The sequence below is a fragment of the Capra hircus genome, chromosome 29 (genome assembly GCF_001704415.2).
Source record: "Capra hircus breed San Clemente chromosome 29, ASM170441v1, whole genome shotgun sequence".
In the NCBI taxonomy this organism is placed as follows: domain Eukaryota; kingdom Metazoa; phylum Chordata; class Mammalia; order Artiodactyla; family Bovidae; genus Capra; species Capra hircus.
In genome coordinates this window covers 49,339,258-49,366,875 of record NC_030836.1, presented here as the reverse complement: position 1 = coordinate 49,366,875, position 27,618 = coordinate 49,339,258, and the positions used below count along the sequence as shown (strand labels likewise).

Here is a 27,618-nt window from a genome sequence, read left to right as displayed (position 1 = left end):
ACAGCACCGAGAACTGCATTTGATATCCTACGATCTCCTCTAAATAGAAAATAATATTTTAAAAAGATGAAAGTATGCATATATATATAAAACGGAATCACTTAGCTGTCCAGCAGTAATGAACGCAACACTGTAAATCGACAAGATGTATTTCAATTAAAAATTCAAGCAAAATCGCATCCCCTTTCTTTCAGCCTTTTTAAAAATGGAACTAGACTGTACGGCTCCCTCTCCTTGAAATACGTCAGACAGGGCTCCACTCCCGCTCTTGGTTGCTGGCAGGCGGGGAGCCCTCCGCACAGGGCCCAGCCTCAGTCCACGCTGTCTAGCTCCTGCCGCTGTGTCCCCTCCAGCTGGAGGACCTGGAAGAGGAGACACGGTGTCACCATGAGGGCCCAAGAGCCACGCTGTTGAAACGCACCGATCTACCCCAAAAAGCGTCACAGTCACAGGACTGAAAAAGCAGGTCTGCAAACTGTATCTGCAAGGGAAGGAGACCTGGGGGGGATCCCGAGCCAGGAAGGACGGGTGCTGGCCGGGGGTGGGGGTGGGGACAGGGGTCACTGCGAGCCAGGAAGGACGGGTGCTGGCCAGGGCTGGGGGTGGGGATAGGGGTCACTGCGAGCCAGGAAGGACGGGTGCTGGCCGGGGGTGGGGGTGGGGACAGGGGTCACTGCGGGGCTAGAAGGTCACAGCAAGCCCATCTTCCCCGAGCTGTGTCTGCCTGCATGTGCGGGTCTTCCAGCTGCGGTCTCTGAACCCCACGCCTGAGTGCACCTTGGCTGGAGCCAAGCCCCACCCCTCACTAGTTCTTCGTGGAGGGGGGGCGCCCATGGCACTGTGGGGTGCTCAGCAGCATCTCTGGACTCTGCTGGATGTGGGGTGCAGACCTCACCCCAGGCGGGATGACCGTCTCTGGACATGGCCTGGTGCCCCCTGGAGGAGGGTCGTGGTTACGCAGGGTTGCTTGGCTCCCATCTCAGTTTGCACATCACCTCCTCATGGATGCTCCCTTCTGCCCCACCCTGCAGTCCTCCAGATCAACGCAGCTCTTATTGTAAGAGGAAAGAACCTTTGGGATTTATTACAATTTATCACTAAAGCAGGGGTCCCCAATCCCCAGGCCATAGACGGACACCAGTCCACGGCCTGTTGGGAACCAGGCTGCACAGCAGAAGCTGAGCGGTGGGTGGATGAGCGAGCGAAGCTTCATCTGCCCCCCATCACTCACGTTACTGCCTGAACCATCTTCCCCACCCCTCACCCCTGGGAAAACTGTCTTTCGTGAAACCGGTCCCTGGTGCTGAAAAGGCTGGGGACCACTGCCCTAAAGAGATGTTGCTTATTATACGTAAAGGTCATCTCTGGGAACCCTGTCTCCCAGGTAAGGAGCGCCAAGCTGAAATACCTTTGTTTAATTCACAGGAAACACAGACCCACCTGTGAGTGACTGCAAGGGAGGAGGAATGAGCCCGTCCCCCTACAAGCCAACAGGAACCAGCAAGTGTTTGACTTTGCTCCCTGACTCTTAGTATAAAAGGAGCCTGGATTCTAACTCAGGCAAGATGGCTCTTTGGGACATGAGTCCCCCACCTTCTTGGTCTACTGGCTTTCCCAGTAAAGTCGCTATTCCTTGTTTTAGCAACTCCTCTCTCGATTCACTGTCAGGCATCAAGCAGGACGAGCGTGGACTTGGCCACTATCACCATTTATCACTTTCACGGACCCTGTGTTCACTCACCGGCCGTCTTTCTCCTCACCTTCACTGGGGAGGGGCTGCCTCGCACTTGCCTCCATCACAGAAAAGGCAAGGACCTGGACTTGCCTATTAAACGGATTTTGTGTCTCCTTCCTTCAATCTACTATTAATCAGTAAGGAAAAACAGATGGTTCAGACAATGCGAAGCCAGTTGGACGCCCCAGTAATCTAGAAATCACAGCGGTTGGTCGCACACGGACTGTGTGATGGAGCCGCTAAGTTTAGCATTCCCAGTACAGCCCAAAACAGCACATGCCAAGCTCTGATGGACCTGAAACATCCTGGACACTTGGCAGAAAGCAGGACAATAAAAAAATGCCGCCATGTACAGGGAAGCCTGGTGTGCTGCAGTCCTCGGGGTCACGAAGAGTCGGACACGACTGAGCGACTGAACATTAAAAAGCTTTTCAGTCCTCCGTGGAGATGAGCAGGTGGAGGAAACGAGCTCCCTCGACAGGTGTTTAAGACAGAGAGACACCATTTCCCCCAGTTCACCTGGTTTTCGATGCAGCGGAACTGCCAGGGCCAGCGGGTGTTGTACAGAAATGGCCGCAGGTCGAACCTGTTGTCGTCTGGGCTGTAGCTCTCGGCGTGGTACGCGGGGGTCAGTGTGGTCATCTTGTGTCTGTTCATGGAATACTTGGAGAAAAACCGCTTCACTTTGTCAGCCACCTGAGAGGCAAGGGGCACACAGGGCCTGGTGTTAGCAAAGCCAGGAAGCCCCCATGCTGGCGTTCTCAGCAGCATCGCACAGGCCAGTTAACAGCCTCCCCCCAGCACACGCAGAGCGCTGCCTCGGGACTTCCTCAAAGGCAGGAGTGGACCAATGCTGCTGCCTGGGCTAAAGCAGCGAACTGGAGCTATAAGGATGGGGGTTCCTGACTCCAGCATCCTGGAAACTGCATCAGGAGACCTGGGCAGGGTCCCAGGAAGATGCATTCCTATTTCGTGAAGCTTCCAGGTGGTTCTGCAAGGACCGCCCTGTCTATGGGCTTCAGCCCTAATGAGCCTGACAACTAGGGGAAAAGAAGCCATATTGTGACCTCGGAGTTCACCCTCTGCACCCCAAAGAGGGGAGGAGCTTGCGTGTTGTGACGGGGTCCAGCCCTATTCAGATAAGCTCAGCCAGGGCCAGGGGACGGCTAAGAATGGGGGCGTGGTTCCTTACGGACTGCTCTCCCCCTAAAGTCATACGGTGGTCACCTGCTTCGGAGCCAAACCCACCCACAAGGTGACCTCGCCCGCCGGCTCCCCGCGGACGCCGGGTGCACCTCGCCTGCCAGTTCCCCACGGATGCCGGGCTCCTCGCCCACTGGCTCCCCGCGGACGCCGGGCTCCTCGCCCGCCGGCTCCCCGCGGACGCCGGGCTCCTCGCCCGCCGGCTCCCCTCGGACGCCGGGCTCCTCACCTGCCGGCTCCCTGCGGACGCCTGGCGCCTCACCTGTCGGGGCGCGCAGGTGCCCTTCCACATGTCGAGGAGTTTGCAGAACATGCTGTAGGGGCCTGTCTTGGCGATCTTCCGGAGCCTCCCATAGACGGACAGCTCCATGTACGTCATCCCCATGTCTTCCTGGGGACGAAAGAGATACGCCTCACGAGTGACAGCAGGTCAGCGCTGGGGGGACAGCCTGAAACCTCTGCTGGAGACGGACCCAAGCACCCCACCCCCACCTCCTCCCGGCTCCACCCTCGAGAGACCCGAATCGAACATCAGAGGTCAGCAACGGATGACACGAAGCCCTGGACTCCCAGCCGGGGCCCCAGGGACGAAGCACGGTTGCTCGGGAGCCCCAGAGTGGGGAGGTGGCAGAGGAAGCGTGGTGACAAAGCCATCAGGGTTACCTCGTCGGTCTGGGACACCCGTCCGTGGGCCAAGGGCTCCAGCTCAGCTGTGGCTGGTGCTGCCAGGACGCTGCGGTCAGGACACACAGAGATCGGTCACAACAGCAAACAGGGTGTTAGCGTGACAGACACCACGCAAGTGCGGAGACAGGGCAAGTGCCGACTTTCCAGCCTCTTGAGGGGCAGAGGGCGGCAGCGGCCACCAGATCTGGCCACAGCCAGGGTGGCAGCGATGGGAAGGAAGCAGGTACCTGGTCTCGGGGCCCGAGTGCCCTTGGAGGCCGGACAGCTTCCATCAGGCGATGGGTGCTACGGAAGGTGGCTGAGGGGGTGCAGAGTGGCCAGGGCTGTGCTGAGAAGACGCGTACCCAGCGGCCCAGGGACACAGCCGTGGCCTCGTGGGTGCACACGCACCTCTGCAGGGCGGGAAGCTGGAAGCGCTCCACACAGAGCTGGACAAAGGCTCTCAGGTCCGTCTTGCTGATCCCGCCGATGGGGTTGATGTCGGCACTGGAGCAGTCGTACTTGGTCAGGTAGCCGAGGAGGCTGCAGCCGGAGAAAGGACAGGCGGTTTCGAGGCAGCAGACCTGGGAGCTACAGACCCTGAGAACCTGGGGGCCTGGCCATCTGGCCCCTGGGAGCTGGGACACGCTTTCTTCCGGGGCCCTGGAGCCAGCGCTCGGCAGACTCAAGGGTCTCGGAGAAGTCTGATGTGCTGGGGCAGACTGGGGAAGGGGCAGGTGCTGCGGATGGCCGAGGAGGGGTATCTAGCAAGCCAGAGGGGACACAGTTTGGGGGATGAGTCCCAAGGCAGCGCTCAAGTGGGGCTCCTTCAACCAACTCCAAGGTGGGTGTAAGGTTACTCCCTGTCCCGTTGAACAGATGGCTGATGGTACAAATAGGGTCCGGTCTACGGGCAAGGGTCAGGATTTCCAGGCCAGAAGAGATGGCCATTTTCACCTGACCTCTGTGCCTCTTCCACCCCTCAGCTGCTCCCAAAGGTGCATCCAGAGCAGACGCAGAGGGAGCGGGGCACAGACCCTCAGGAGTGGCCTGGTGGAGCGGGGTCTCCTCCAGGCTGGGGGCCACACACACCTCTCGTCCACGTTGGTGGACCCGAGCACAAGAAGCCCGCCGGGGGCGCCGCGAGACCAGAGGCTCAGCTGAGCGAAGAGGTAGGCGACGACCATCCTGACCCGCGCCTGGCCCACAGAAGGGTGCGTCACCGTGCTGGCCAGGGCTGGGGGACGCGCGCTAACACCACCTCCCCGCACCTCGGAGAGCAGGAACGCTTAAGTGATGCGGCCAGAGAGTCCCGGAGCCCCTGGGCCCTCCCCCGAGGGGCTCCTGCACTCAGCAGGGAGGGACCAGGGCCTGAGATGAGAGCTGGGCAGCGGGGAGACTGAGCTGCAAGGCCAGTGGGAGAGACCTCGGCCACTCCGGCCAGTCCCTGCACCCCCGGGAAAGGCCACCAGCAACCCCAGGAAGGAGACGGAGACAGGGTAGACGCCAGCAGACGCAGCCCACGCCCCCTCTCCTTGCATGGACCACCCAGGGTCCAGCGCCCCGGTAGCCGGTCCCCGAAGACGCAGAAGACACACATACTTGGACACATACCTCATGCTCACAGACTCTCACGCTGATGCACACTCACACACACACAGTCACGTGCTTGCATCCACACACACTCACGCACACTCTCAGATGCCCCGCCCCCTTGCTCTTGCACACTTATTCTTGTGCACACACCTGTGCACACTCTCACCCTCGTACCCCCGCCCCCACACCTCTCACGCACACACATGCAGAGCCCCATCCTCGTCCACGCGGCTGCACGCTCTGCGTCTCTAAGAGGCGGGCTGCTTGTGGACCCCCGCGCCGGCCGCCCCTGGGTTCCCTGTGGTCCCTGCGTGTGGACAAGGCGCCTGCGGTCCCTGCGTGCGGGCGAGGCGCCTGCGGTCCCTGAGTGCAGACAAGGTGCGGGGCGCACCTGGACGTTCTGCAGAGCCAGGTTCTCCCGGTCGCTCCCTCCGTGAACCGCAAACCGAGGGCTCGCACCCGTCACCAGGCTGAAGAGGCCCACGAGGGCCTTGACCACCGGGTCGATGCGGAGGCCGATGTGGTGGCTGGAAGGAGAACGGGCGGGCATGCAGACAGTGAAACACACACACGGGGCACGGAGCTCGCCGTATTCGAGGGCCCCGTCCAGCGGCACTGAGGACATTCATGACGCGCCGCCACCACCTCCAGCTCCAGAGCCTTCCATCAGCCCAGGAGGAGACCTGTGCCCACGAGGGTCCCTCCCCAACCCCCTGCTCTTCCAGCCCCTGGCGACCACGGACACCCTTTCTGTGTGTGTGTGTGCACGCGCGCTCCGTCGTGTCTGACTCTTTGCGGCCCCAAGGACCGTAGCCTGGCCAGGCTCCTCTGTCCAAGGAATTTTCCAGGAAAAAATACTGGAGTGGGTTGCCATTTCCTTCTCCAATGCATGAAAGTGAAAAGTCAAAGTGAAGTCACTCAGTCGTGTCTGAGCGACCCCGTGGACTGCAGCCTACCAGGCTCCTCCGTCCATGGAATTTTCCAGGCAAGAGTACTGGAGTGCTCAGTGACCCACAAATGGGGTCTCGGGGGGAGCTTTCCGCAGTCCCCGCCAGCTGGCCAGGCCTGACTCCAGGGACCAGCTACCTTCCAATCTGCTGGGCCAGCTCTCGGGCCCTGTCGCAGGTCTCCTGGGAGGAGTTCTCGCTGGCCATGTAGCAGGTGGTCAGGACGCGGCCGCAGAGCTCCCGGGGGTCCTGAGGGGTGTAGCTGGGCTGGTTCACAATGGTTCGGACGTCAGCCAGCACCTCCAGATCTGAAACCCGTGGGACAGAGGGCATGGATGTGTGCTGGGCGCCTGCACCACCCGGTCCCTCTCTACCGCCCGGTCCCTCTCTACCGCCCGGTCCCTCTCTACCGCCCGGTCCCTCTCTACCGCCCGGCAGTCTTGCCGGATGGCACCACAGTGCCTGTGTCTCAGCTGCGGACGCTTCGGGAACGGCCGACATCGCCCCTCACGGCGGCAGGGTGTGAACCTGGGCTGGCCTGACCCCAGGGTCCTGTTCTTTCATCTCGGTCAGGCTGCCAACACCCAGCAGCAGCAGGTGCCCTGTGGGCTTGCCGGACCCGGCCTCGAGGGCCTGAGGCCCTGGAAGGGACTTCAGTGGCCTTGCTATGCCCGGGCCCTGGGACTTGGGGTGATGCTGGAACGTCTGAGCATGCCCCCACCACAATGCTGGGTTAGCTGGGTTTGCCCCTCTGCTCCACCCTCAGGCTGAGCCCCCCGGGACCTGCTTGGGCCCCGGTTATCACCTACTTCCACGCTTCACAGCCTCGCAGACCTGGAGGCACATGGAGTAGGCCAGGCAGGCGGTGGCCGCGCTGTCTACCCCGCCGCTGAGGGGAAGGAAGAACCCCGCCTGCAACAGGCCAACCGGATGGCGGCGTGAGCGGAGCCTCGCGCACAGCAGCGAGCCCAGCTCCCCCAGCAAAAACGAGCGCCCTCCCCCGGGGGAGGAGAAGGGAGCCCTGCACATTCCACAGGGCGAAGGGAGCGCCACCGCGGAGGGCCCAAGGCTGCGTCTCCGCCGGGAGTTACAGACCTGCGCAGTCACACCACTAGGCAGGAAGTCTTGTAGCTCGGGGTCATCAGACAGGACCCCAAAGACGGAGCCAAACCTCAGTGCGACCTCGGCCAGGGTAGCCGAGGCTCCTGACTGAGGCAGAGTCAGGACATGTTTGCATTAAGAAACACCCGTCAGGGCTTCCCGGGACATCCAGTAGTTAAGAATCTGTCACGCAACGCAAGGGACCCTGGTTCGATCCCTGGTCTGGGCGGATTCCACCTGCCGCAGAGCAACTAAGCCCGTGTACCGCAACTACTGAGCTCACACTCGAAAGCCCAGGAGCCGCAATGACTGCAGCCTGCGTGCCTCGAGCCCCGGCTCCGTGTCAAGAGAAGCCGCCACGGTGAGAAGCACATGCACGCAGCCGGGGAGTCGCCCCCACTCAGGGCAGCTAGAGAGCCTGTGCGCAGCAACAAAGGCCCACCACGGTCAGAAAGCAAGCTAAATACATAAATCTTAAAAAAAAAAAGTCACCAGCACGCCACAGAGTCAAACACAAACCCAGCGCAGGATTAAAGGGGGCTGGCCAGATCCCCCCGACGTCTTACCTGTCGGCTGCGTCTTAAGAAGTCCCAGAGCCAGCACGCGGGTCCCAGGCTGGGGAACGGTGGGAAGCATGAGGTTGGCAAGCCGCTGCCCTGGTTTGCAGCTCACCTGGGGGCAGGTGCCCAGGTGGACACAGGGCTGGTGAGCGGCGCCAGCACGCTGTCCCCGGCTGCTTTCAGCCTTTCGAGGGGATGAGTGCTTCTGAAGCCTCAGAGCAGCCCCCGGAGGTAGGTGCTCTCATTGGTCCCGTGGGGGAAATGGAGACACAGAAAAGCAGGCACGCTGTCTCCATGCCCGAGGGCCCAGGGCAAGGTGGGCAGGGCTGGGCGTGGGGCCCGCGGTCTAGTTACAGCGTCGACTGCAGGCCCTGGAGACCAGGACGCAAGGCCCCCAAGCGGCCACTTGGCAGTACAGCAGGGGATGGAGGGAGTGTCCTGGGAAGGACAGTGTGTCGGTCGGTCAGTCGTGTCCGACTCTTTGCAACCCCGTGGACTGTAGCCCGCCAGGCTCCTCTGTCCATGAGACTGTCCAGGCAAGAAGGAGTGGGTTGCCATGCCCTTCTCCAGGGGATCTTCCCGACCCAGGGAGCAGACCCCAGTCTCCCACATTGCAGATGGATTCTTTACCATCTGAGCCCCCAGACTCTCCTCTACCCCCCTCCCCGGCACACCAACAGCCCCACCTGATCTCCTCGGCGGGACTGTGGTATTTCCACTCGATGGGCTCAGACACGGGCTCCAGCAGGTCCTCGTGGCAGGAGAGGGCGAAATCCACCTTCACGCGGGGGTAGGGGCTCACCCTGCTGGCCTGGGAAGGGCACTCCCTGAGGGCCTGAACCCATACAGGTCCCCAGGATGACTGTAGGGGTATGCTACACAGCTCAGAATCCCGGTGGGGACCCTTCACAGCCACCAGGATGGCCAGGACACGGATGGATGTAGCAAACGCTGGTGGGATGTGGGGAACTGGAGCCCTCGGGCACTGCTGGGGGGACGCGAGACGGAGCAGTGACTGAGGACAGTCTGGCAGGACCTCCCACAATTAAACAGAGAATCACCACAGGACCCCACAGGCCAGTCCCAGGTAGATAATGGAAGACACGCAAACACGCCCTCACAGACGCCTGGCACATGCCCACAGCAGCACCGTTCCTCATGGCCAGAGCAGAAACGGCCCAAATGTCCTCCGACGGGTGAATGGACGCACAGCGTGTGGGCTACCCGGGCAGCCATACAGAGGGTGAAGAACTAACACGCCTCGGCACGGATGAGCCACAAAGCACTATCCTCAGGGAAAGGAGGCAGTTGCAAAAGGCCACATGTTATGATTCCACTTATGGGAAACATCCAGAATTGGCAAATCCATAGTCAGCGCAGACTGGGGTTGCCAGGGGCCCTGGGGGAGGTGAACGGGGAGTCACAACTCGTGGGTCCAGGTTTCTTTCAGGAGATAAGAACATTCTGACCCTGATGGTGGTGATGCTGCTCAACTCCACAAATATACTAAAGACCAACGCATCTTGTGCCGAGATTAGTGAATTATAGGGTATGGGAATGACATTTCAATGAAGCTATTGTTAAAAAAAATGTCTCCGTCTTTGATGAGCATCTTATGAGTGTGTTTATAATCGCTTACCGCCAGGTTTCGAGATGAAATCTCGGCCCTGTAGCTTCTGATGTCCTCCAAATCCAACGTGGCAGTGAGGACTTCCTAGAGAAGGGAGTTTCCAATAAAAATCATGATTTCCTAGTTTTTTTCCCTCACGTATCTGTTTTCATAAGTATGCCACATTATACACAATGAGTCCCACCTTCTAAGGCAGGGACTAGGGGCCTGGGGAGAGGGGAGCACCAATGGTGGGGCCCATCCAAAGCCTTAACCTCTTGTTGCCACCAGAACTTCTACTGAATTGACACACCTTCTGATAAAACACAATAAATGTCTGCTGGGGGCTTTTTAGAAAGTTTCTTAAAAAGACACAGGGTGAGTAAGGGCCCTCTTTCTGCCTTTGAATGTGGTTGCATGAAGATGGGATGGCTGGAGCTGCTGCAGCCATCCTGTCACCATGAGGCGACTGACAATGACGCCTACACAGAGGAAGGCCCAGCTGGAGAGACAGAGGGATGGAGCCAGAGCCCCGGCAATCATCACACAAAGGTCCCCGCCCAGACGTGCTGCGTGTATTCTAGGACATGACGCCTCACTGCCTTTGAGTCCAGGTGAGATGGAGGCTCTGCCACGTGCAACCAATAGCAGAAAATAGAAAAGTTTTAACTCAGAGATAGTACTCCTTTCTTCATGAAAAAAGTCCTAACCAGATCATACTAGGATATCGTCCCACATGTGCAGGCGCAGGACAGCAGCAACTGCTTCTGAGGGGGACGCAGGGCGGCCGGGCCCCTGCTCCTGCTGCTGGCCGTGGGCAGCCGTCTATGCCAACACCAAGCCTAACGCAAGACAGAAACGTCTGTGGAGAGACAGAGAACAGGGAACTCCCACGTCCGCTAGTTCTTCTGTCGTTTCCCCAGTGCTGCTCACCGAAGCCACCAGGCTGCTCCTGACGAAGCCACAGAAACTGGGAAGACCCCAGAGGAGTGAGTCCTTCCTGAGAGGAAGGCCCCAGTCCACTTTTCCTGGAACTAGGTTAGCTTCACACAAAGGCGGGGTCGAGGCCATGAGAAGCACGTGCCCTCGAGAAGCTCCACAGACCAAAGAGGTGGCAGAACTGAAGGGCACTGCCCCCACTCCAGGGCAGTGATGCCACCTCAACCAGGAACAGTCAAATCAGAGAACTCTGGCTCAAGGGCCCCCCGGGGGGTGTGGGGCAACAGTCCCCAGGTCATAGTGTGGCAAACAGTCGCCCGGGTGCTTGCTGAAATGGGGGCTCCCGGGGGGCCTGGAAGCTGCAGCCACCTGCACACCTGCTCATCCAGGTACAGGTGGTCCCCGAAACTCACTGCCAGTCAGTCCCGCCACCAGGTGCCTGCGGCCCGGACGTCTGGCAGAGAGTCCTGGCCAAGCGCGCCTGCACCGAGGCGTGTCCGGAGCAGACGAGCACTGGCCGTCTGCATGGACTTCATCTTCTCCTCCAGAGGCCTTCCGTCTTAATCAAGGTTACCGCCGAACAGCAGGAGGCCTCTGGGGACCCTGCCACCTGGAAGGCAACGTCTGGGGACCATGCTCATTCCCACTGGGAAGGCAGGATCAGGGTCCCCATGGTCTGGGGACCATTTGCAGGGAGGTGGCTTCTTCCAGCTGCTAGGGCCAGACTGCCAACCCCTGGGCTTCGCTCTGAGCAAGAAATACCATGAATTTGTTCCAAGGCTCCTTTCCTCAGTCCATTCTCAAACCGAAGTTTGATTTCTTAACTATCTCCTTGCCGACAACCCCAGTGAGACCGCACGAGTACGTGAAACAACAGGTGAAGAAACAGACATTGCATCAGAGGGCTCTGGAGAAATCCTTATTCAGAGACACCCGCTTGTCTTGCTCTGGCAGAGAAAGCCCCAGAAACCTTTTCTTCTCCTGCTACTACCTGCTTCTGTGGACAAGCATTTCCGACAGTTGTTTCCAAAAACCCCGAAAAGACAAGATGAGAGATACCGTGTGAAGCCGGTACTGGCCGCCTGAGCCCAGTCAAGGCGACTCTTTCTGGCGGAACCGAAAGTTACTTTGTGCTCCGTTTGCAGGTTTGGAATTGATTCCCATTTGGAGGCAATAACAGTCATTTTCTTTCTTGGACGCTTAAAAAACTCTCGAGAGCCACACAATTCTCTTTGTTGTTGTTCAGTCGCTAAGTTGTGTCCGACTCTTTGCGACCCCATGGACTGCAGCACGCCAGGCTTCCATGTCCTTCACCATCTCCCGGAATTTGCTCAAACTCAGGTCCATTGTGTTGGTGATGCTATCTAACCACATCATCTTCTGTCGTCCCCTTCTCCTCCTGCCCTCAATCTTTCCCAGCATCAGGGTCTTTTCCAATGAGTTGGCTCTTCACATCAGGTGGCCAAAATAGCTTCAGCTTCAGCTTCAGTCTTTCCAATGAATACTCAGGGTTGATTTCCTTTAGGATTGACTGGTTTAATCTCCTTGCTGTCCAAGGGACTCTCAAAAATCTTCTCCAGTGCCACAATTTGAAAGCATCAATTCTGTGGCACTTAGCCTTCCTTATGGTCCAGCTCTCACTATGACCCATCTGTCTTGAGTGGCCCTGCACGGCATGGTTCATAGCTTCATTGAGTTATGGAAGCCCCTCCACCATGACAAGGCTGTGATCCATGAAGGGGACACAGTTCTTTACAAGGAGCTTTTCATCTTGTCTTATTCTGTGAAGGAAACTAACATCCAATCACATGGGAAGGCTCTACACCCATGTTAATATGTGTCTTTAGAAGCAGACGGCTGTGGTTTTCATATTTGTGGCCCCACTGAAGTCATGATCCCATGGGGGGACGTGTCCCCCATCCCCCGAGCTGGTCATCAGTTCAGTGAGACCAGAGGAGCCCCCGGAAAGGGGCCTCCCCACCAAGGAGGGCGGGGTAGGTCTCCAGCTCTGCTTCCGGAACCGGGGTGGTGGGGGGAGGCAGGGCCCACAGGCAGCATGTGTTGCCTTGCTGCTGCAGCTCAGTCGCTCAGGCGTGTCTGACTCTGTGACCCCGTGGACTGTAGCACACCAGGCCTTCCTGTCCTTCACCATCTCCCACAGCTTGCTCAGACTCATGTTCATGGAGTCGGTGATGCCATCCAACCATCTTGTCCCCTGTCATCCCCTTCTCTACCTGCCTTCAATCCTTCCCAGCATCAGGGTCTTTAGTCGGCTCTTCACATCAGGTGGCCAAAGGGTTGGAGCTTCAGCTTCAGCATCAGTCCTTTCAGTGAATATTCAGGGCTGATCTCCTTTAGGATGGACTGGTTGGATCTCCTTGCAGTCCAAGGGACTCTCAAGAATCTTCTCCAACACTCAGCTAGAAAGCATCAATTCTTCGGCGCTCAGCTTTCTTTATACTCCAACTCTCACATTCACACTTGACCACTGGAAAAGCCACAGCTTCGACCAGATGGACCTTTGCTGGCAAAGCGCTGCTTTTTAATATGCTGTCTAGGTTGGTCATAGCTTTTCTTCCAAGGAGTAAACGTCTTTTAATTTCATGGCTGCAGTCACTATCTGCAGTGATTTTGAAGCCCCAAAATATAAATTCTCTCACTGTTTCCATTTTTCCCCCTTCTATTTGTCATGAAGTGATGGGACTGGATGCCATGATCTTCGTTTTCTGAATGTTGAGCTTTAAGCCAACTTTTTCACCCTCCTCTTTCACTTTCAAGAGGCTCTTTAGTTCCTCTTCACTTTCTGCCATAAGGGTGGTGTCATCTGCATATCCGAGGTTATTGATATTTCTCCCGGCAATCTTGATTCTAGCTTGTGTTGCCTTGACCTCTGGGGAAAACCCTCTGAGGGCCCACCTGCAAGGCTCTTCCCTGCTCTGCTCCTCCCAAATGACCCCCTTATCTCTGGACCCCGTGCGGTGTCTGCTTATTCCTGGGACCGGCTCCAGCTCCCCGCCAGCCGTGGGATTCTTCCCACAAGCCCATCCCACCCTCCCTGGAGCCAGGGGCCACCCACGCTTTGGTCACTACCAAGTCCCCTCTCCCACAGCTCTGGGCCTCTCCTTTAGCTCCTCTGCAGCCTCATGGGGACCTCCAGGGCGTGCAGGACTTACAGCCCGCCGTGAACCCATCCCTTCGCTGTGTGGGGGTGTCCCCATAACCTCAGGGCAGGAAACCCTCACCCCACCAAGGAGGTGAAGAGGAAGCAATCAAAACCCACAGGATCCCTCCCAGGGCGGGCACATCAGGTCCCGGGGAGAGCAGAGAACACAGCCTCTGAGAGGCCCTCCCTCCATTGCTCAGGCCGGCTCATACCACATCATCCAGAGAGAACTGGGACCCCTGGGCAAAGATGCTGCCGTTCATGGCTATGAGAGCACAGCCGTCGTAGTACAGCCGGTCCCCATCACAGCCCTTCTGATTGGCCAGCAAGTAGATCCCGCCGTTCTGGAAAACACAAGGGACAGCAGTGGTCAGCTCTGATCCCCGACCTACCTTCACCCTCTGCCGGCCCAAACGTGAAGCTTCAGGCCTCCAGCCCTGCAACTCTGCTGTACTAAAATCAGTGCCGCAACTCCAGCCACTAAAACACACGCCTCCAGGGAAGTCCCCGCAGCTATGACGCCCTCGGCCTTGCAAGGCACCAGGCATCACACAGAGCGTCTACTCTCACCCCCAACAACCCTCTGAGGCAGGCACTGCCACCTCCCCCAGAAGGGAGGAGAGATGGAACTTTGGAGAAGACAACTCGCTGGATTACGAAGCCGAGATTCTGCCCCCGGAAAGAGCAGACAGGGCCCCTGGGGCCATGCTGTCCGCAAGAGCGGCAGACTCGTGGGCATTCCCCGTGCCCAGCTGTGGTGCCAATGGGGCCCTGATTCCCGGTCACTTGTCCCGAGACCACTGTGATGGTTGAGAGCCCCAGAGCTGCACGGCTGGGGTGTGAGGCCAGGGGCCACTTGACGGTGACATGCTGGGTGCCCTGCTCCAGAGAGCGGAGGTGGCAACAGCACCCGCCTCATAGGGTGCTTCCCATCATTAAATGAGGTCATGGACGTGGGGCCCGCGAAAGGGAGCCACAGGGCCTGGTCAGCCACAGCCGGACCCAGGAGGAGAGCCGAGCAGCCTCGCGCTCAGGCCTCACCCTGCACTGGGTGCCGGGGTCCCACCTGCGTGAGACAGACACGTGCCAGCGTCCCCGCCACCGCCCACCTTGCTGGTCGCCATAGTCACCAGGTCCACCCGGGCGTGGGCTTTGCGCAGCACGTGGTGGCTGCCCGAGGCATTGGTGAAGATCTCCACGCCGTCCAGGCCCATGTCCACGTGCGGGCTGCGGGTGGAGGGGTCGGAGAGAAGAGACTCATGTCCCAGCCTGCCCACCCAGCCCCGCAGCTCCTGGGGTGTCTTCCCTGGCCCGGGCTGAGATGCCAGGGGGCCAAGAGAAGAGACGCCAGGGGGCCAAGAGAAGAGACTCAGGTCCCCAGCCTGCCCACCAAGCCCCGCAGCTCCTGGGGTGTCTCCCCTGCCCCAGGCTGAGATGCCAAGATGGCTGCAAACCCCCAGCCCCCTAGGCCCTGCAAGGATGGGGGTCAGGGGGCAGGGCTGACCTGTGGGGCGTCCAGAGCTCCTCACAGATCTCACTCCCGATGCAGGTGTCCCGCGTGGAGAGGACAGCATCCCCAAAGGGCACAGTTTCCTGGGGGCGGGGACCAGAGCTCGTGAGGGCCCCTGGCCATCCCGTCTGGGCCAGTGCTGAGCCGGGACTCCAGAGGCCACAGGCAGGACTCGCAGGAAGGCCGCCATTTTGTCTCAAGCCCTAACGAACACCGCCCCGCAGCCCCGCCACCCCCGCCGGGACCACTCCCAGCCCAGGGCCAGCGGGCGTCTCCCCTGCGGACCAAAGAGCCCTGGCCACACCCTTCACCAGCCGAGAGCCCAGCTCCGAGCTGCTATGACCTTGACTGTGGCCATAACCTACTGTGACTCGGCTCATGAAGCTTCTGGGGCCCAGAGGGCCGCCAGCATCTGCCGCGTCGGTTTCCGGATGCTCTTCCGACATCGTCTGTGCTCTGGGGGTCCTGTGCCCACGCAAGGAACGACCCAACTGAGCCCGACAAAGTTCCCTGCAGCCGACAGGTCGCCCAGCTCCCGCGCGGCAGGCCTGGGGCAGGACTCAGGCTCCTGTTTCTCCAAGAGCCTCATTCATGGCCCCTCGAGGGGGCAGCTCCATCCCCACATGCCCGGGAGAGCGGCCTCAGGAGAACCAGTCCCACCCACACCAGGGTCTGGGATTCCAGCCTCCGGGCCTGGAGAGGATGAACCTCTGCTGTCTGAGTCCCTAGGCTGTGGAATTGGTTATGGAAGCCTGAACAAGTCAATACACCTGGCAACCGGAATGGAAACTCAGGTAGGAGCCAGAGATATCAGGGGCCCCTCGAAACCTTCCCTGTGAGCCCCTGGCTCCCAACCCCCACCGGAAGTAGATAGCACGGGGTTCCAGCAGGTTCCAGGATGAAGGGGATGGACAAGGACCCCCTGGATAAGGCTGCAAGGTCAAAGTTCTTCACACCTGGACAGCCAGGTACCAAAGACAAGGCAAGACAGATTTCTGATGCTGAGTTTTCACAGAATAAACAGGCAGCCAAGTAAAGTCTTCCATGAGGTTTACAACCAGAAATCCCCCACACTCGGCTTCTTGGGCAGCCCTAAGGCCAGAGCCCCAGCCCAGCAGGGAACAGCTGGCCAGGGTGGTGCAGGAAGCCCCCTCCCAAGCTCCACTGAGCCCACCCGGCGGTGTGAGCCGGAGGAGAGCAGGGGACATCACGTAGGGGCAAGGAGGCGCCCACCCCCCACGCTCCTGGGACCCTCCCCACTTGTGACAGAAATCTCCCCCCATCTGCGTTTTCCTTACATGGGCCAGAGTGATGCCATGACTCTGTCCCCAAGGGTCCTGCCCCCATGGCCCACTCCAGAGGGACAGTCTGACAGACAACGAGTTTTCTTCCCCGAGACTCACCTGCTTCGTCAGGTCCTGTAACATCCGGGGGAGAAAATACTCCTCTGTTTGCCTGGAAAGGAAACCACCACAGACCTGAGTAGGACCATCTCAGGGAAAATGCAGGATGGCATCCAGAGGCAGAGTAAAGCTCAGACTGAGAGTGCGGAGCCCATGAGCTGGCAAAGGAACTGTCAAGTTTTGACACATGCTGCTGCGACCAATTTAAGGGGAAAAGGGAAGAGCAAGGCGACTGCATGAGGCTTCCGGGACACGGAACACCCAGGCACCTGGGGGCTCCCTCACTGGCCCTGCTTGCCCCACGCTTTCATTACGCCCTCTGAGAGGCACGTCAAGGGAACTGTCCGAGAAGGAGACACGTTTCCCCACAGAGAAATGCGGCTGGAATTTCTGATCAAAATTCTTCAACCAGAAAGATCACGCTGCATGAAGCCAGCACGCAGAGACAAACCTGTATCATCACTGAGACAATCGATCACGTTCGGAATCGTGTACGACGGACAGAGAGTCCAGCACACAGCTTCTGCACAAGCCATCCCAGAAAGTGAAAGTGTCAGTCACTCATTCCTGTCCGACTCTTTGCCCCTCCACGGACAGTAGCCCACCAGGCTCCTGCGTCCATGGAATTCTCCAGGCATGAATACTGGAGTGGGTAGCCATTCCCTTCTCCAGGGGATCTTCCCAACCCAGGGATCAAACCCGGGTCTCCTGCATTGGCAGGTGGATTCTTTACCGTCTGAGCCCACAGGGAAGCCTGAGCCACCCCCCAGGTCTACCCTAACAGGCAGAATTCAAATACTAGATGGTTTCCAAATCTGACCTCAAGTGGGCTGTTACCAGATGTACCACGAAGACACTGAATTAACTAGATTTCTTTCGCTTTCCCAGAATTCATAAGAACCTCCTGGGAGATTTCAGTGACTTTTATTTCAGTAAATTTTTTGATAAAGATTTTTTTTTTTAATGTGGACCATTTTTAAAGTCTTTACTGAATTTGTAACAACATGGCTTCTGTTATGGTTTGGTTTTTCAGCCCTGAGGTATGTGGGATCTTAGGTGGCCAACTAAGGATCAAACCCCTGTCCCCTGCACTGGAAGATGAAGTCTTAACCACTGGGCCACCAGGGACAACCCTTAACTAAGATTTAAAAGCAGAAACATTGCGGGGATGATGCCGTCTCGCCCTGACTAATGAAGGGAGCAGACACTCAGACGCCGTCTGACCCCCGAGCTGCCTTGGCACCCCACGATGAGCACTCAACTCAGTTCACCATGGGTAGGTGATGTTGCTATATCACAATCCCTTTTCAAGGGACAGCCGCCCAAAGTTTCTCCCTTCTTCCTCAGCTCCCCCCTCAATTCACACATGAGAAGAATGTATACGGGGCCTCCCTGGTGCCTCGGTGGGAAAGAATCTGTCTGCCAGTACAGGAGATACGGGTTTGATCCCTGATCCGGGAAGATCACACGTGCCGCGGAGCAGCTAAGCCCGCGCTCCACAACCACTTAGCCTGTGCCCTGGAGCCATGTGCTGCAACTACTGAGCCCCGTGTGCCCCAGAACCCACGCTCTGCCGCAGAAGAAGCCAGCAGAGTGAGAAGCCCCCCGGCCCCAGTATCACAACTAGACAGCAGCCCCTGCTCGCCACAAACAGAGAAGAGACCACACAGCAACAAAGAGCCAAGAATAAACACACCCCACTTTTGAAACAGAATGGATCTAGACGTATACCTGAACCATTTTGCTGCTCAGAAGAAATTAACACAACGTTGTAAATCAACTACATGTCAATAAAATGTTTAAAAATCACGTTAAAGATTCCACTGGCAAAGTGGCAACAGTGAAAAAAAAAAACCAGCGATAACTGTAAGAAGAACACAGGGCAGGCAAACAGGGACGATCCTGTCCCAGGGGACGCTTGGCAACGTCTGTGGACGTTGTAGACTGACACAGGGATGCGACTACAGGCCTTCCACGCACAGGCCGCCCCCACGACAAGAACGAGCCGGCCCCAAGGCAACAGGGCTGGAGCAGAGAAACCCTGATCTGTAGGGTCACGTGTAGACAGACGGATGATGGGTGGTTGATGACTGAGCGTTTTATGTGGTGTCTGATAAACTAGTCACAAGTTAATCAGCAGCGTCAGGCAGCCGTCACTAAATGACAGGTCCCATGTGGGGCAGGGACGCTGGCCTGAATCTCTTGTCTATCTTCCCCACGAATCCTAGGAGCGGCCGCCATCCGGGCTCCTGGACCATGGCGCAGGCAGTGACTCACCGGCTCCTGGACCACGGCGTGAACCAGCGCAGCTCACGGTAGTTGCCCTCATTCGCCAAGGCCATCTTGGGTCTGATGAGCAGGATCTTCCTACAGACAGGGGAACAAGGCCGCTCCTGAGGTGAACACGCCCCACGTGACACGGAGCAGCCACCAGCCCGTCCACCCTGACCGCCGATGGGGACAGAGCAGCTATGACCCGGAGGGTGGGCACTGGCCAGCAGCTGACGCTGAGGGTCTGCGAGGGGACATCACTACAAGGCTGCCCTCCCAGGACTGACCTCCTGGCCACAGAGCTGCGTGTCCCCAAACTCCACCCATTGTTCCTGATGTGTGAAGGCGTCAGTGGTGACAGAGCCCGGGAGAAGCAGGGCCGCCCGAGGCATCTGCCTGCCAGGTACCCCACCCCATGAAGGTAGTTCCAGAAGAAGCCACGGTCCCCAGGGACCAAGCTCTGAGCCTGGGGGAAAAGGGGGTCACGCTGCCCCCGGCAGTCACCCACCTGTTGAGGAATATCACCCTGCAGTTATAGCGGACGTTTCGGTGCATCACGGGCCTGCAGAGAGAGGGCACGCGCGTCTGCAAAGAGCAGAGCCCCATGTCGGCTTTTAACGTGAAGTTTCTCCGGGTCCTCTATGAGAGTCAGAAGGCTCCTCTGTGGCTTCTCAAATGAAAGTGAACAACAAACCCGAGTGTTTCCGCCACGGCACAGACTCTAAATGGGAGAGTCTTCTAAATCCAGTGCAAAGTCCCTCCCACTCAGGACTTGTCCTCTCCTTCCAGAAGGTTCTCAGACCATTGAGTGGCCACCTCCCTCCCTCTGCTCGCATCCCTGAGGCCATGTCACCTGTCCACCCCCTACTGGCCTCAGGGACTTGCCCCTGCACGTCCCCAATTTTCCTCCATGGCATCTCTCCTGACTGAGCCCCCCCACCAAGAAGGCAGGCAGAGGGACCGGCCCGGGGGGCCAGGGCAGGGGCAGGGGAGGGAGAGCGCTGGACAGATCTACTCGCCTCTCTGCTGGACCCCTCAGGACAAACACCCTCCCGGATCACCTGGAACCTTCCTCCTCTGCAGCGGAGGGGCCAGTGCTCGGAGGCCAGGGCACTCTGCTGGCCTCCAGCTGGGGCAGCGCCGGGCGGGGATGGCAGAGCCCAGCTCAGGGCGAGAGTGCAGGAGCTCAGGGCGGAAGGCATCAGGCAACCAGGGAGGAGGGCCTTAAGCATTGATCATGAAATAAAAAATAATAAGGCCCAGGGACAAGTGTAAAGATGGTGGGGGTGCAAGAGGAGATGACAGCATCCGTAAGCAGTGGGACTGTCAAGGCAGGCGGCCGGCCGGGTTCTAATCCCGCTTCGCACTGGCTGAGCCGAGCGGCCCCGGTTCCTCCTCTCGGAGCATTTTAAGGGGCAGGATGCAGGCGGGCTGCCGAGGCCAGGGCTCGGCACACGGAAGCCGCCAGCCAGCACTCTCACCGTTACGGTTTCCACTCCTCCCAGGCAAAACCAAAACCTCACTGCGTTCACATTCATACAAACACGTGTTCAGGGCAGGAGGTGAACATCTTTTAAATGGAAAAGAAACCCTCGGTGAATATCTGACTTCCAGCGGGAGTAAGCCTCTCAGACAAAAACAAACCAAAAGCATGACAAGAAAGATTTAAAGCTCAAAACGTAAAATTAAATAGCAAACAACAGACAAGGAAATGTATTTTTATCCTACATGGGGACAGCTCGATATCTTTCACATATAAAGAACTCCTAATAAATCAGACACAAACACTTCAACCGCTGGCAAAAGAACAAGCAAGAGTGTGTCACAGCTGCTGAAAAACAAATAGAAAAGTTCGATTTCATAAATCATGACAACAAAGAAATATGGTAGCTTTTTAAAGAAAAGTTACTGCCGACTCTAAGATTTTCTCTATTTTGTTTTTTGAAGTTTTCTTTATTGTGAGCTGGCCCTCTGTGAGCAGTGCTAAGGGTAACACGCCTCTAGCCACAGAAAGCTGGGAGGAGACTCAGTGTCCATCTCTTTTGAATAAGACAGTTCTAGACGGTGAGTATCAGGGACGTCACGGTATAACCGTTGTTTTGCTCAGTGGCACGTACAGATCCAGGTAAATGCTGGATTTCAAAACAAAAATTTCTTTTAAAACATGTTTCCTCATTAAGTGGCACCAGGTCTTAGTGGTGGCACTTGGGGCCTTTGGTCTTCATTGTAGAGCACGGGACCTTTCTTCAGTGGTGTGAGTCACTTCAGTCGTGTCTGACTCTGCAACCCCATGGACTGCAGCCCGCCAGGCTTCTCTGTCCATGAAATTCTCCAGGCAGGAATACTGGAGTGGGCTGTCTTGCAAATTCTTAGTTTCAGTACGGGGGACCTAGTTCCCTTACTAGGAAGGAAACCTGGTCCCCTCCATCGTCCGTATTGGGAGTGCGGAGTCTTAGCCACTGGACCACTAGGAAAATCCCAGAAAAACATTTTAAAATATGATTGTTAATATTTTAAGGGCAAAAAAGTAGAAAAATTAAAGTCAGATTACAAAGTCAAGGCCAGAAGAGGAGAACAGGCAAAGAGAAGAAACAAAAGACAAGAAGGAAAGAGGCCACGGCGACCAGAACACTCAGTAAAGGCAGGAATCCGTCCAAGCGGTGGGCCGAGGGAAGACCCCCACTGACGCCCCCATCCTGATTCCCGGGACCCGAGCACATGTCCCCTCACGTGGCAAAAGGGACCCTGCTGAGGCCATTAAGCTCCAGATCCTGAGACCAGAGATTACCCCAGACTCCCCAGGGCCCTCATGGGAACCACAGGGGCCCTTATACGAGGGAGAAGGGCGCTCGGAGGACTTGTGACAACAGGGGCAGGGGCTGCGGTGATGTGACCTCTGGCTGTGAGGATGGAGGGGGCGGCCGCGAGCTGAGGACTGCGGGCGAGCCTGGACGCCGGGCTTTAACAGGAAGACCGACTCTCCTCCAAGAGCCTCCAGCAGCAACCAGCCGCACTGACCCAGTTAGACTCGCGACCTCCAGAACCACAAGACAGCAGAGTTGTGCGGTTCTGTGTTTTGCGTGTGTGGTGAGCTGTCACCACAGCACAACAGGAAACAAACATGGCCCACCTATCAAGAATTATAACAAATGTGAACACACTGGGCTAAAAGGCCCTCTATTCGCTGCTTAAGAGAGAGCCTGCTACACAGATGTCACAGCAGGTTGAAGTGTAGAATACAGGCAAGGCTGAGGAAAAAGAAAGCGAACTCGGCTACATTCACACCACGTAACACAGAACAGAGACGCAGACAGAAGCAACAAAGCCCGCCAGTGGGCTTGGTTACACAACAATGGTCACAGACACACTCTAGAATAGAATCATCCCAGGCCAGAGGCCAGCCCACGTGACCTGCACTCGGGGAACCCACACCACAGGGGCCTACAGGGAGACCTCATTTTATTGCCGTTTGCTTCACTGTGCTTCGCAGATATTGAATTTTTTGCAAACTGAAGGTCTGTGGCAACCCTGCGTTGAGCAGGTCTATTGGTGCCATTTTCCCAACAGCTGTTGCTCACTTCCAGTCTCTCGGTCACATTTTGATAATTCTCATGATATTCCAAACCCTCCATCGGCAAAAAGATGATAGCTCGTTGGAGGCTGAGAGGATAGGATTTTTTAGCGATAAAGTTTTTCTTAAAGTAAGCATGTATGTATATTTTTAGATAGAAACGGTAAAATGTAAACGTAACTTTTATATGTACTGGAAACCTCCTCCCTCAAATTGGTGTGACTTGCTTTATTTCTATATTTGGCTTTCCTGCAGTGGTGCGGAACTGAGCGGGCAAGGTCTCCGAGGACTGCCTGTAGGCCTTGGGCCTACATACGGAACCGGCACCATATGGACCGCCACCGTATATGCCTGCCCCTACAAACCTACACTCATGCATCCACACCCTCTGGAGCCAGATGGCCTGTGTGTCCATCTGGAATGACACGCACGCATGCGTGCTCAGTCAGTCGCTCAGCCGTGTCCAACTCTGTGCGACCCCGTGGACTGTAGCTCACAGGCTCCTCTGTCCATGCGGGTTTTCCAGGCAAGAACACTGGAACGGGTTGCCATGCCCTCCTCCAGGGGATCTTCCCGACCCAGGGGTCGAACCCATGTCTCTTACGTCTCCTGCACTGGCAGGAGGGTTCTTTCCCACGAGCGCCACCTGGGAAGCCCAGAGTGATAGGGAACCATCCCCAAACTTACTACTAAGTAAGGAAAATGCTATACACGAGGCTGGGGGACCCTGAGCTCTGACTCGTGCAAAGCAAGTCCTGCGTGCACAGTAACATAAAACATCTTCCCAAAGCTGCCTCCACCTGGGGAGTTAGTGGTCTGCAGGGCCAGGCAGGGAGCAGATGCCACATCCCCGAAGTAGGGACGGCTTCAGACACAGCAGGCCCTGGAACGGGCCCTTCTCCCACGCCCACCCCGCACTTACATCCCCACGTCGCAGATGATATCCTGAGTGACTGGAGACTCCAAAAGGGCTGCCAGGACCTGGAGCGAATGCAGGAGAGTGTCCGACTCATAATAATGATCCCAACAGCCGTAGCCACTGCAGAGGGAGGGCGAGAACAATGAGTGCCCGGGACACAGCAGGTGGGCGTGGGGTAGGGATGGGGCAGGGGCCTGGGGCCAGGCCAGGGTGACCGAGCACCCGTATCTTTACAAAGCCTCCCAGGAGTGTCTATTGTGCAACCAGAGTTAAGACTCACCGCTACAAAAAAGAAGAAAAGAGATGCATTATATTGGAAATTAATGGACTGGGCCCCATCTGTCGCTCCTAGTTCTCAGTTACTATGAGAAATTCTCTGTCATGTCAAAACCTGTCTGCCCTTGGATTCTTTTTAACCTTCAACGTGGCCCAAATTACACTACAAGAAAAGGATGCAAAAGAGACACAGCTGGACCCAGAGAAGAACATTCTTCAGGCAAAGGGACCGTGAACAACCACTCAAGGGCCACTTACGCAGCCACGTGACTTCCTTGCGGTTTACTTGAGCTTACAGCAGGCTGAATGGTGTCCCTAAAAGAGACGTGTCTATGTCTTAACCTCCAGAACTCGGGGCGCGCATGTGCACGCTCAGTCATGTCAAACTCTTTGCAGCCCCGTGGACTGTCGCCCACCAGGCTCCTCTATCCACGGGATTCTCCAGGCAAGAATACTGGAACAGGTTGCAATTTCCTTCTCCAGGTGATCTTCCCGATCCAGGGACTGAACTTGCGTCTCCTGCACTGACAGGCAGATTCTTTACCACTGAGCCACCTGGGAAGCCCTTAGAACCTGTGGATGTGACCTCTTCTGGAAAAAGTGTCTTTAGAGATGTGAGTAAGTGAAAGATCTGGAGATGAGATGATCCTGGCCTATCCGGGTGGGCCCTAAATCCAGCGAGAAGCGTCCTTACATGAAGGAAAACAGCCGAGAAGAGGGAGGGGCTGCGGCTGGAGGGGCGCAGTCATGAGACGAGGAGCGGAGAGTCAGGAGTTGGAAGAGGCGGCAAGGGCCCTCCCCTGGAGCCTCGGAGGAGGCAGGACCCTACCCACACCTTGATTTTGGACTTCAGGCCTCCTGAACTGTGAGAGAATGAATTTCTGCTGCTTTAAACCATCCAGTTTGTGAAGCCGTAGTATAACAGCCCCTGAAAAAAACTAATACAATGCTCAATGAGGTCCCAACATGGGCAGACTGGGTTGAGAGTAATTTTTCAGTGCGGGGGTCTCAGTAATGATGTGTAGAGTATTTGTAAACTACTTTTATAAAAAATATTTATCTATTTATATATTTGACTGTGCAGGGTCTTAGTTGCGGCAGGTGCAATCTTTTGTTGCACCTTGCAGGCTCTAGAGCAAGTGGGCTCAGTAGCTGTGGCACAGGCTTAGTTGCCCTGAGGTATGTGGGATCTTAGATCCCCAATCAAGGATCGAACCCACATCCCCTGCCTTGAAGGGCACATTCTTAACCACTGGACCACCAGGGAAGTCCCTGTAAACTACTATTAAACCTTCAAAAAGTCCTTTGCACTCACTACATAGCAGAAGTGATGTTAAAATGCCAAGCAAACTTTGTTGACACGAACACTAACCTCCAAACTGGCCTTTGCCATTCTTAATGCCTGGAGGAGCATTCCTCTGGGCCTCTGGTTCTGATGAGGAGGAGAGCCGGGTTCTTAGATGAAAATGAAGTCAAGGAGATGCCCTGTGTGGGATCCAGACCTGGGATATCCTTTCTTCTCCAAGGATAAACTCCTGCTCAGAGGTTGTCACTCCCTCAGCTCCTAGGCCACGTGTGAAACTAAACACCAATGCAAGGCCAGAAATCCAGCCAGCTTTTGACATCGGCCCTGGACTGGGAAAAGTCAGCCTCTCTACGAGCTCCTGTGTTACTCAACGTAGGGATCCAGGATCACCCAGGCTGGCTGGCCTGCTCTTGCTGAAGGGCATCAAGCAAGCCCACTCACGGGGCTTCTGCTCCTAGCTGGGCCTGCGTGTCCAGCTCTCAGTCCCAGCCTCTCCTTCCTTGCCCTTTCAGCTGCAGGGAGCTGATGCAGAGGCCTCCACCTGCCCACCCTAGGGTGTCTGTGTGCTCTGCTCTCACCAGATTTCCAGTTCTGGTCCAAGCCTGTATCTTGCTCCTCTGTGTTTGGCAATTTCAATACCTACATGCACAGAGACAGAGAGAAAGAGAGGCAATTTCAGCACCTACAACTGGTCCCAGGGAGGCAGATTCAATCTTCTGCTGCTGCTGGTGTCATAAAAAGCCAAAGGGCATCTCCCAGCCCCTGCTGACACCCGCAGGAAATGAGACAGAGGCGGGGCCTGCAGGGCTGACCCTTAGCACCAAGGAGGGCAGGGGTGGGGCTGCGGGAGCCACACACTGGTAGCTCATTAACAATCAGACAGAGAGGACTCTGTGCAGGGAGAAGGCAGGACCTGAAGGCGTTGGTGACAGGTACCATCTGCCTCTCGGTTTGAGCAGCAGCTTCCAGATGCAGTCTGGGGAGGAGAGGCCAGCTGAGTGGACACACAATTCTGGCCACCCGAGATGACCTCTCATCAACTAGATTTGCTCTGAGCTCTGACGAGGTGAGAGCAGGTTGACAATGAAAAAATAAAAGGAAGAAGGTCTGAGGCACACGGCTGATATAAGACACCCTCACCTGAATCACCCTGTTTTTACTGTGGTTGGTGGCCCTGCTGCAGGAAGCACCTGAGGATGGCCAGTCTGCAGAGCACCCAGGGCAGCCCCACTGCAGGTGTAGAGGTCAACGGTGCAAACTTCCACTCTCAAAGGTGAGCTGGTGCAGGTGAAAACTGTTCACGGACCCCGTCACACACACACAACGACCACACCTGGTCTCTAAGCTGGTGGCCTCACCCCTGTTCCACTTCCCTCTCTGGACCGGGTTCAGCTCTATAAATGCCACACGGGACCCCAAAGAAACCTGAGGACCAGCTCACCAGCCTGCTCATCTCCACCTCCAGGACCAGACTTCTCTTACCATGTGTACACACCACATGCCCCAGGCACTGAACCCACCCCCACGCACGACCTCACTCAGGATCCCTATAACCATGGCCGCGAGTTTCTCCAGAGCAAGGCTGCGTATGCATCACAGCAAATCTGGGCGACCAGAACTGACCTTCGCCTGTCCACCCGACGCCCACCCTAGACTCACTTTTTAAAATCCTTTGCAAATTGCCCTCAAAGTCCAGGGCCCACTGGTTGAGCGCACAGGTGGCCACGGTCACCTTCCGCCCCATCCTGGCTGCAGACGCCTGGGCAAAAAAGCCGGCAGGTTAGTGGGGCTTCGTGTCCTAGGGAGAGAGGCGGCCGCGGCTCGGGTCCTTCCGGGTTGTCCCGCTGCGTCAGTCCAGGGACAGGACCGCAAAGCTGCAGCGTCTCGCCCCGCCCCCTGATGGCCCCGCCCCCTGATGGCCCCGTCCCTCAGGGCTGGACTTCAGAGGCGATGGCGACAGGCCCCGCCCCCTGACCGCCCCGCCCTGTCCTGAGTCGCCCCGCCCTGTCCCGAGTCGCCCCGCCCGCCCGCGAAGCTCCTCGCCGCGCCTGCGCGCGGGGAGGCCCGCCGAGCGGCCTGGGGCCCGGGAGGATCCAGCAGAGGTACCTTTGCTGGCGCCGCCCCCCGACCCAGACCCAGGCAGGTGGGACCGTCTCCGAGTTCTGGAACGCAGGTGGAGGGGCCGGCCGGCCCGCGTGCCCCATCCATTTAATTCCACACCTCCCCGCAAACTGCGTCTTAAGCGGCCTGTACGAGTCCCCCGCCCCACATCACGTGACGTTCCGTTCGTTATTGCTGCACTTCGGCACTGCACCGTATTTATCGGTTCATCACCGACTGGGCATTTAAGTAAGCAGCCCCGTGCCAGCGCACGCGCGCTTGAGCATACACGCACTGCTGCTTCCGTTCCCACGTTCATCTCCTTGGAGGGCACCTGTAGTTTCTTTGTATCTACGGGTGCCAGTTTCCCCTGGGGCTGCAGCAACCTGCGTATCCGCAGACGCCTGACCTGGGTTATGCATATGTGCGACTTTACTAAATGTTGCCCAATTTCCTCTCTGTGGCGTTTGAACCTGTTCACTACCAGTAGCTTTTCAGGTTTTGTTTTCACATTTCACCCTTTAGTCCCCTTAGGGTAGGAATTCATTCCCCACCCCCCGTATGAATAAGCAGCTGGCTGGCCATCTTTGATAGAAGAGGCACCCTTTTCTCCCGGTTTGCAATGCTGCCTCTCCTATACATACACATGTTTACATTTGAAACAAACTTGTTTACTATTTATAAAGTAAAACTTGTTCATGACAGGCAATTTGGAAATTTCAGAAAAGAACGAAAATGTTTAC

The 27,618-nt window shown here is 57.0% G+C and overlaps 1 protein-coding gene across 5 annotated transcripts; it reads right to left on the bottom strand.

The window, feature by feature from the left end:
* On the bottom strand, positions 1–27,057 carry NADSYN1 (NAD synthetase 1). 5 transcript variants are annotated; one of them, XM_018043315.1, is made up of 23 exons: positions 26,882–27,038; positions 26,435–26,534; positions 25,354–25,414; positions 23,728–23,784; positions 23,197–23,313; positions 19,212–19,265; positions 18,710–18,799; positions 16,433–16,484; positions 15,024–15,112; positions 14,629–14,746; positions 13,732–13,863; positions 9,448–9,522; positions 8,495–8,619; positions 7,815–7,863; positions 6,957–7,059; positions 6,287–6,455; positions 5,592–5,727; positions 4,697–4,803; positions 4,016–4,147; positions 3,602–3,671; positions 3,201–3,329; positions 2,255–2,431; positions 1–362 (listed from the first exon to the last, which is right to left on the bottom strand). In XM_018043315.1, exons 1-23 carry the CDS (start codon positions 26,981–26,983, stop codon positions 312–314), a joined length of 2,295 nt encoding a protein of 764 aa, XP_017898804.1. In that variant the 5' UTR covers positions 26,984–27,038; the 3' UTR covers positions 1–311. The 5 variants fall into 5 exon arrangements, 4 of the variants coding, with proteins under 4 accessions (XP_017898804.1, XP_017898805.1, XP_017898807.1 ...); XR_001917500.1 differs by having other exon boundaries at positions 117–362; positions 3,853–4,147; positions 26,882–27,057; XM_018043316.1 differs by lacking the exon at positions 23,728–23,784 and having other exon boundaries at positions 26,882–27,034.

Bases quoted from the DNA above. Each gene is read 5' to 3' on its own strand.
- NADSYN1 (XM_018043315.1), bottom strand. From the start codon at position 26,983: ATGGATGGGGCACGCGGGCCGGCCGGCCCCTCCACCTGCGTTCCAGAA. The intron at 23,785-25,353 runs GTGAGAGCAGAG...CGTCTCTTTTAG, and splicing joins GGACCAGAACTGGAAATCTG to GGACACCATTCAGCCTGCTG. The intron at 14,747-15,023 runs GTCAGCCCTGCC...CTCCACCCGCAG, and splicing joins GAGCTCTGGACGCCCCACAG to CCCGCACGTGGACATGGGCC.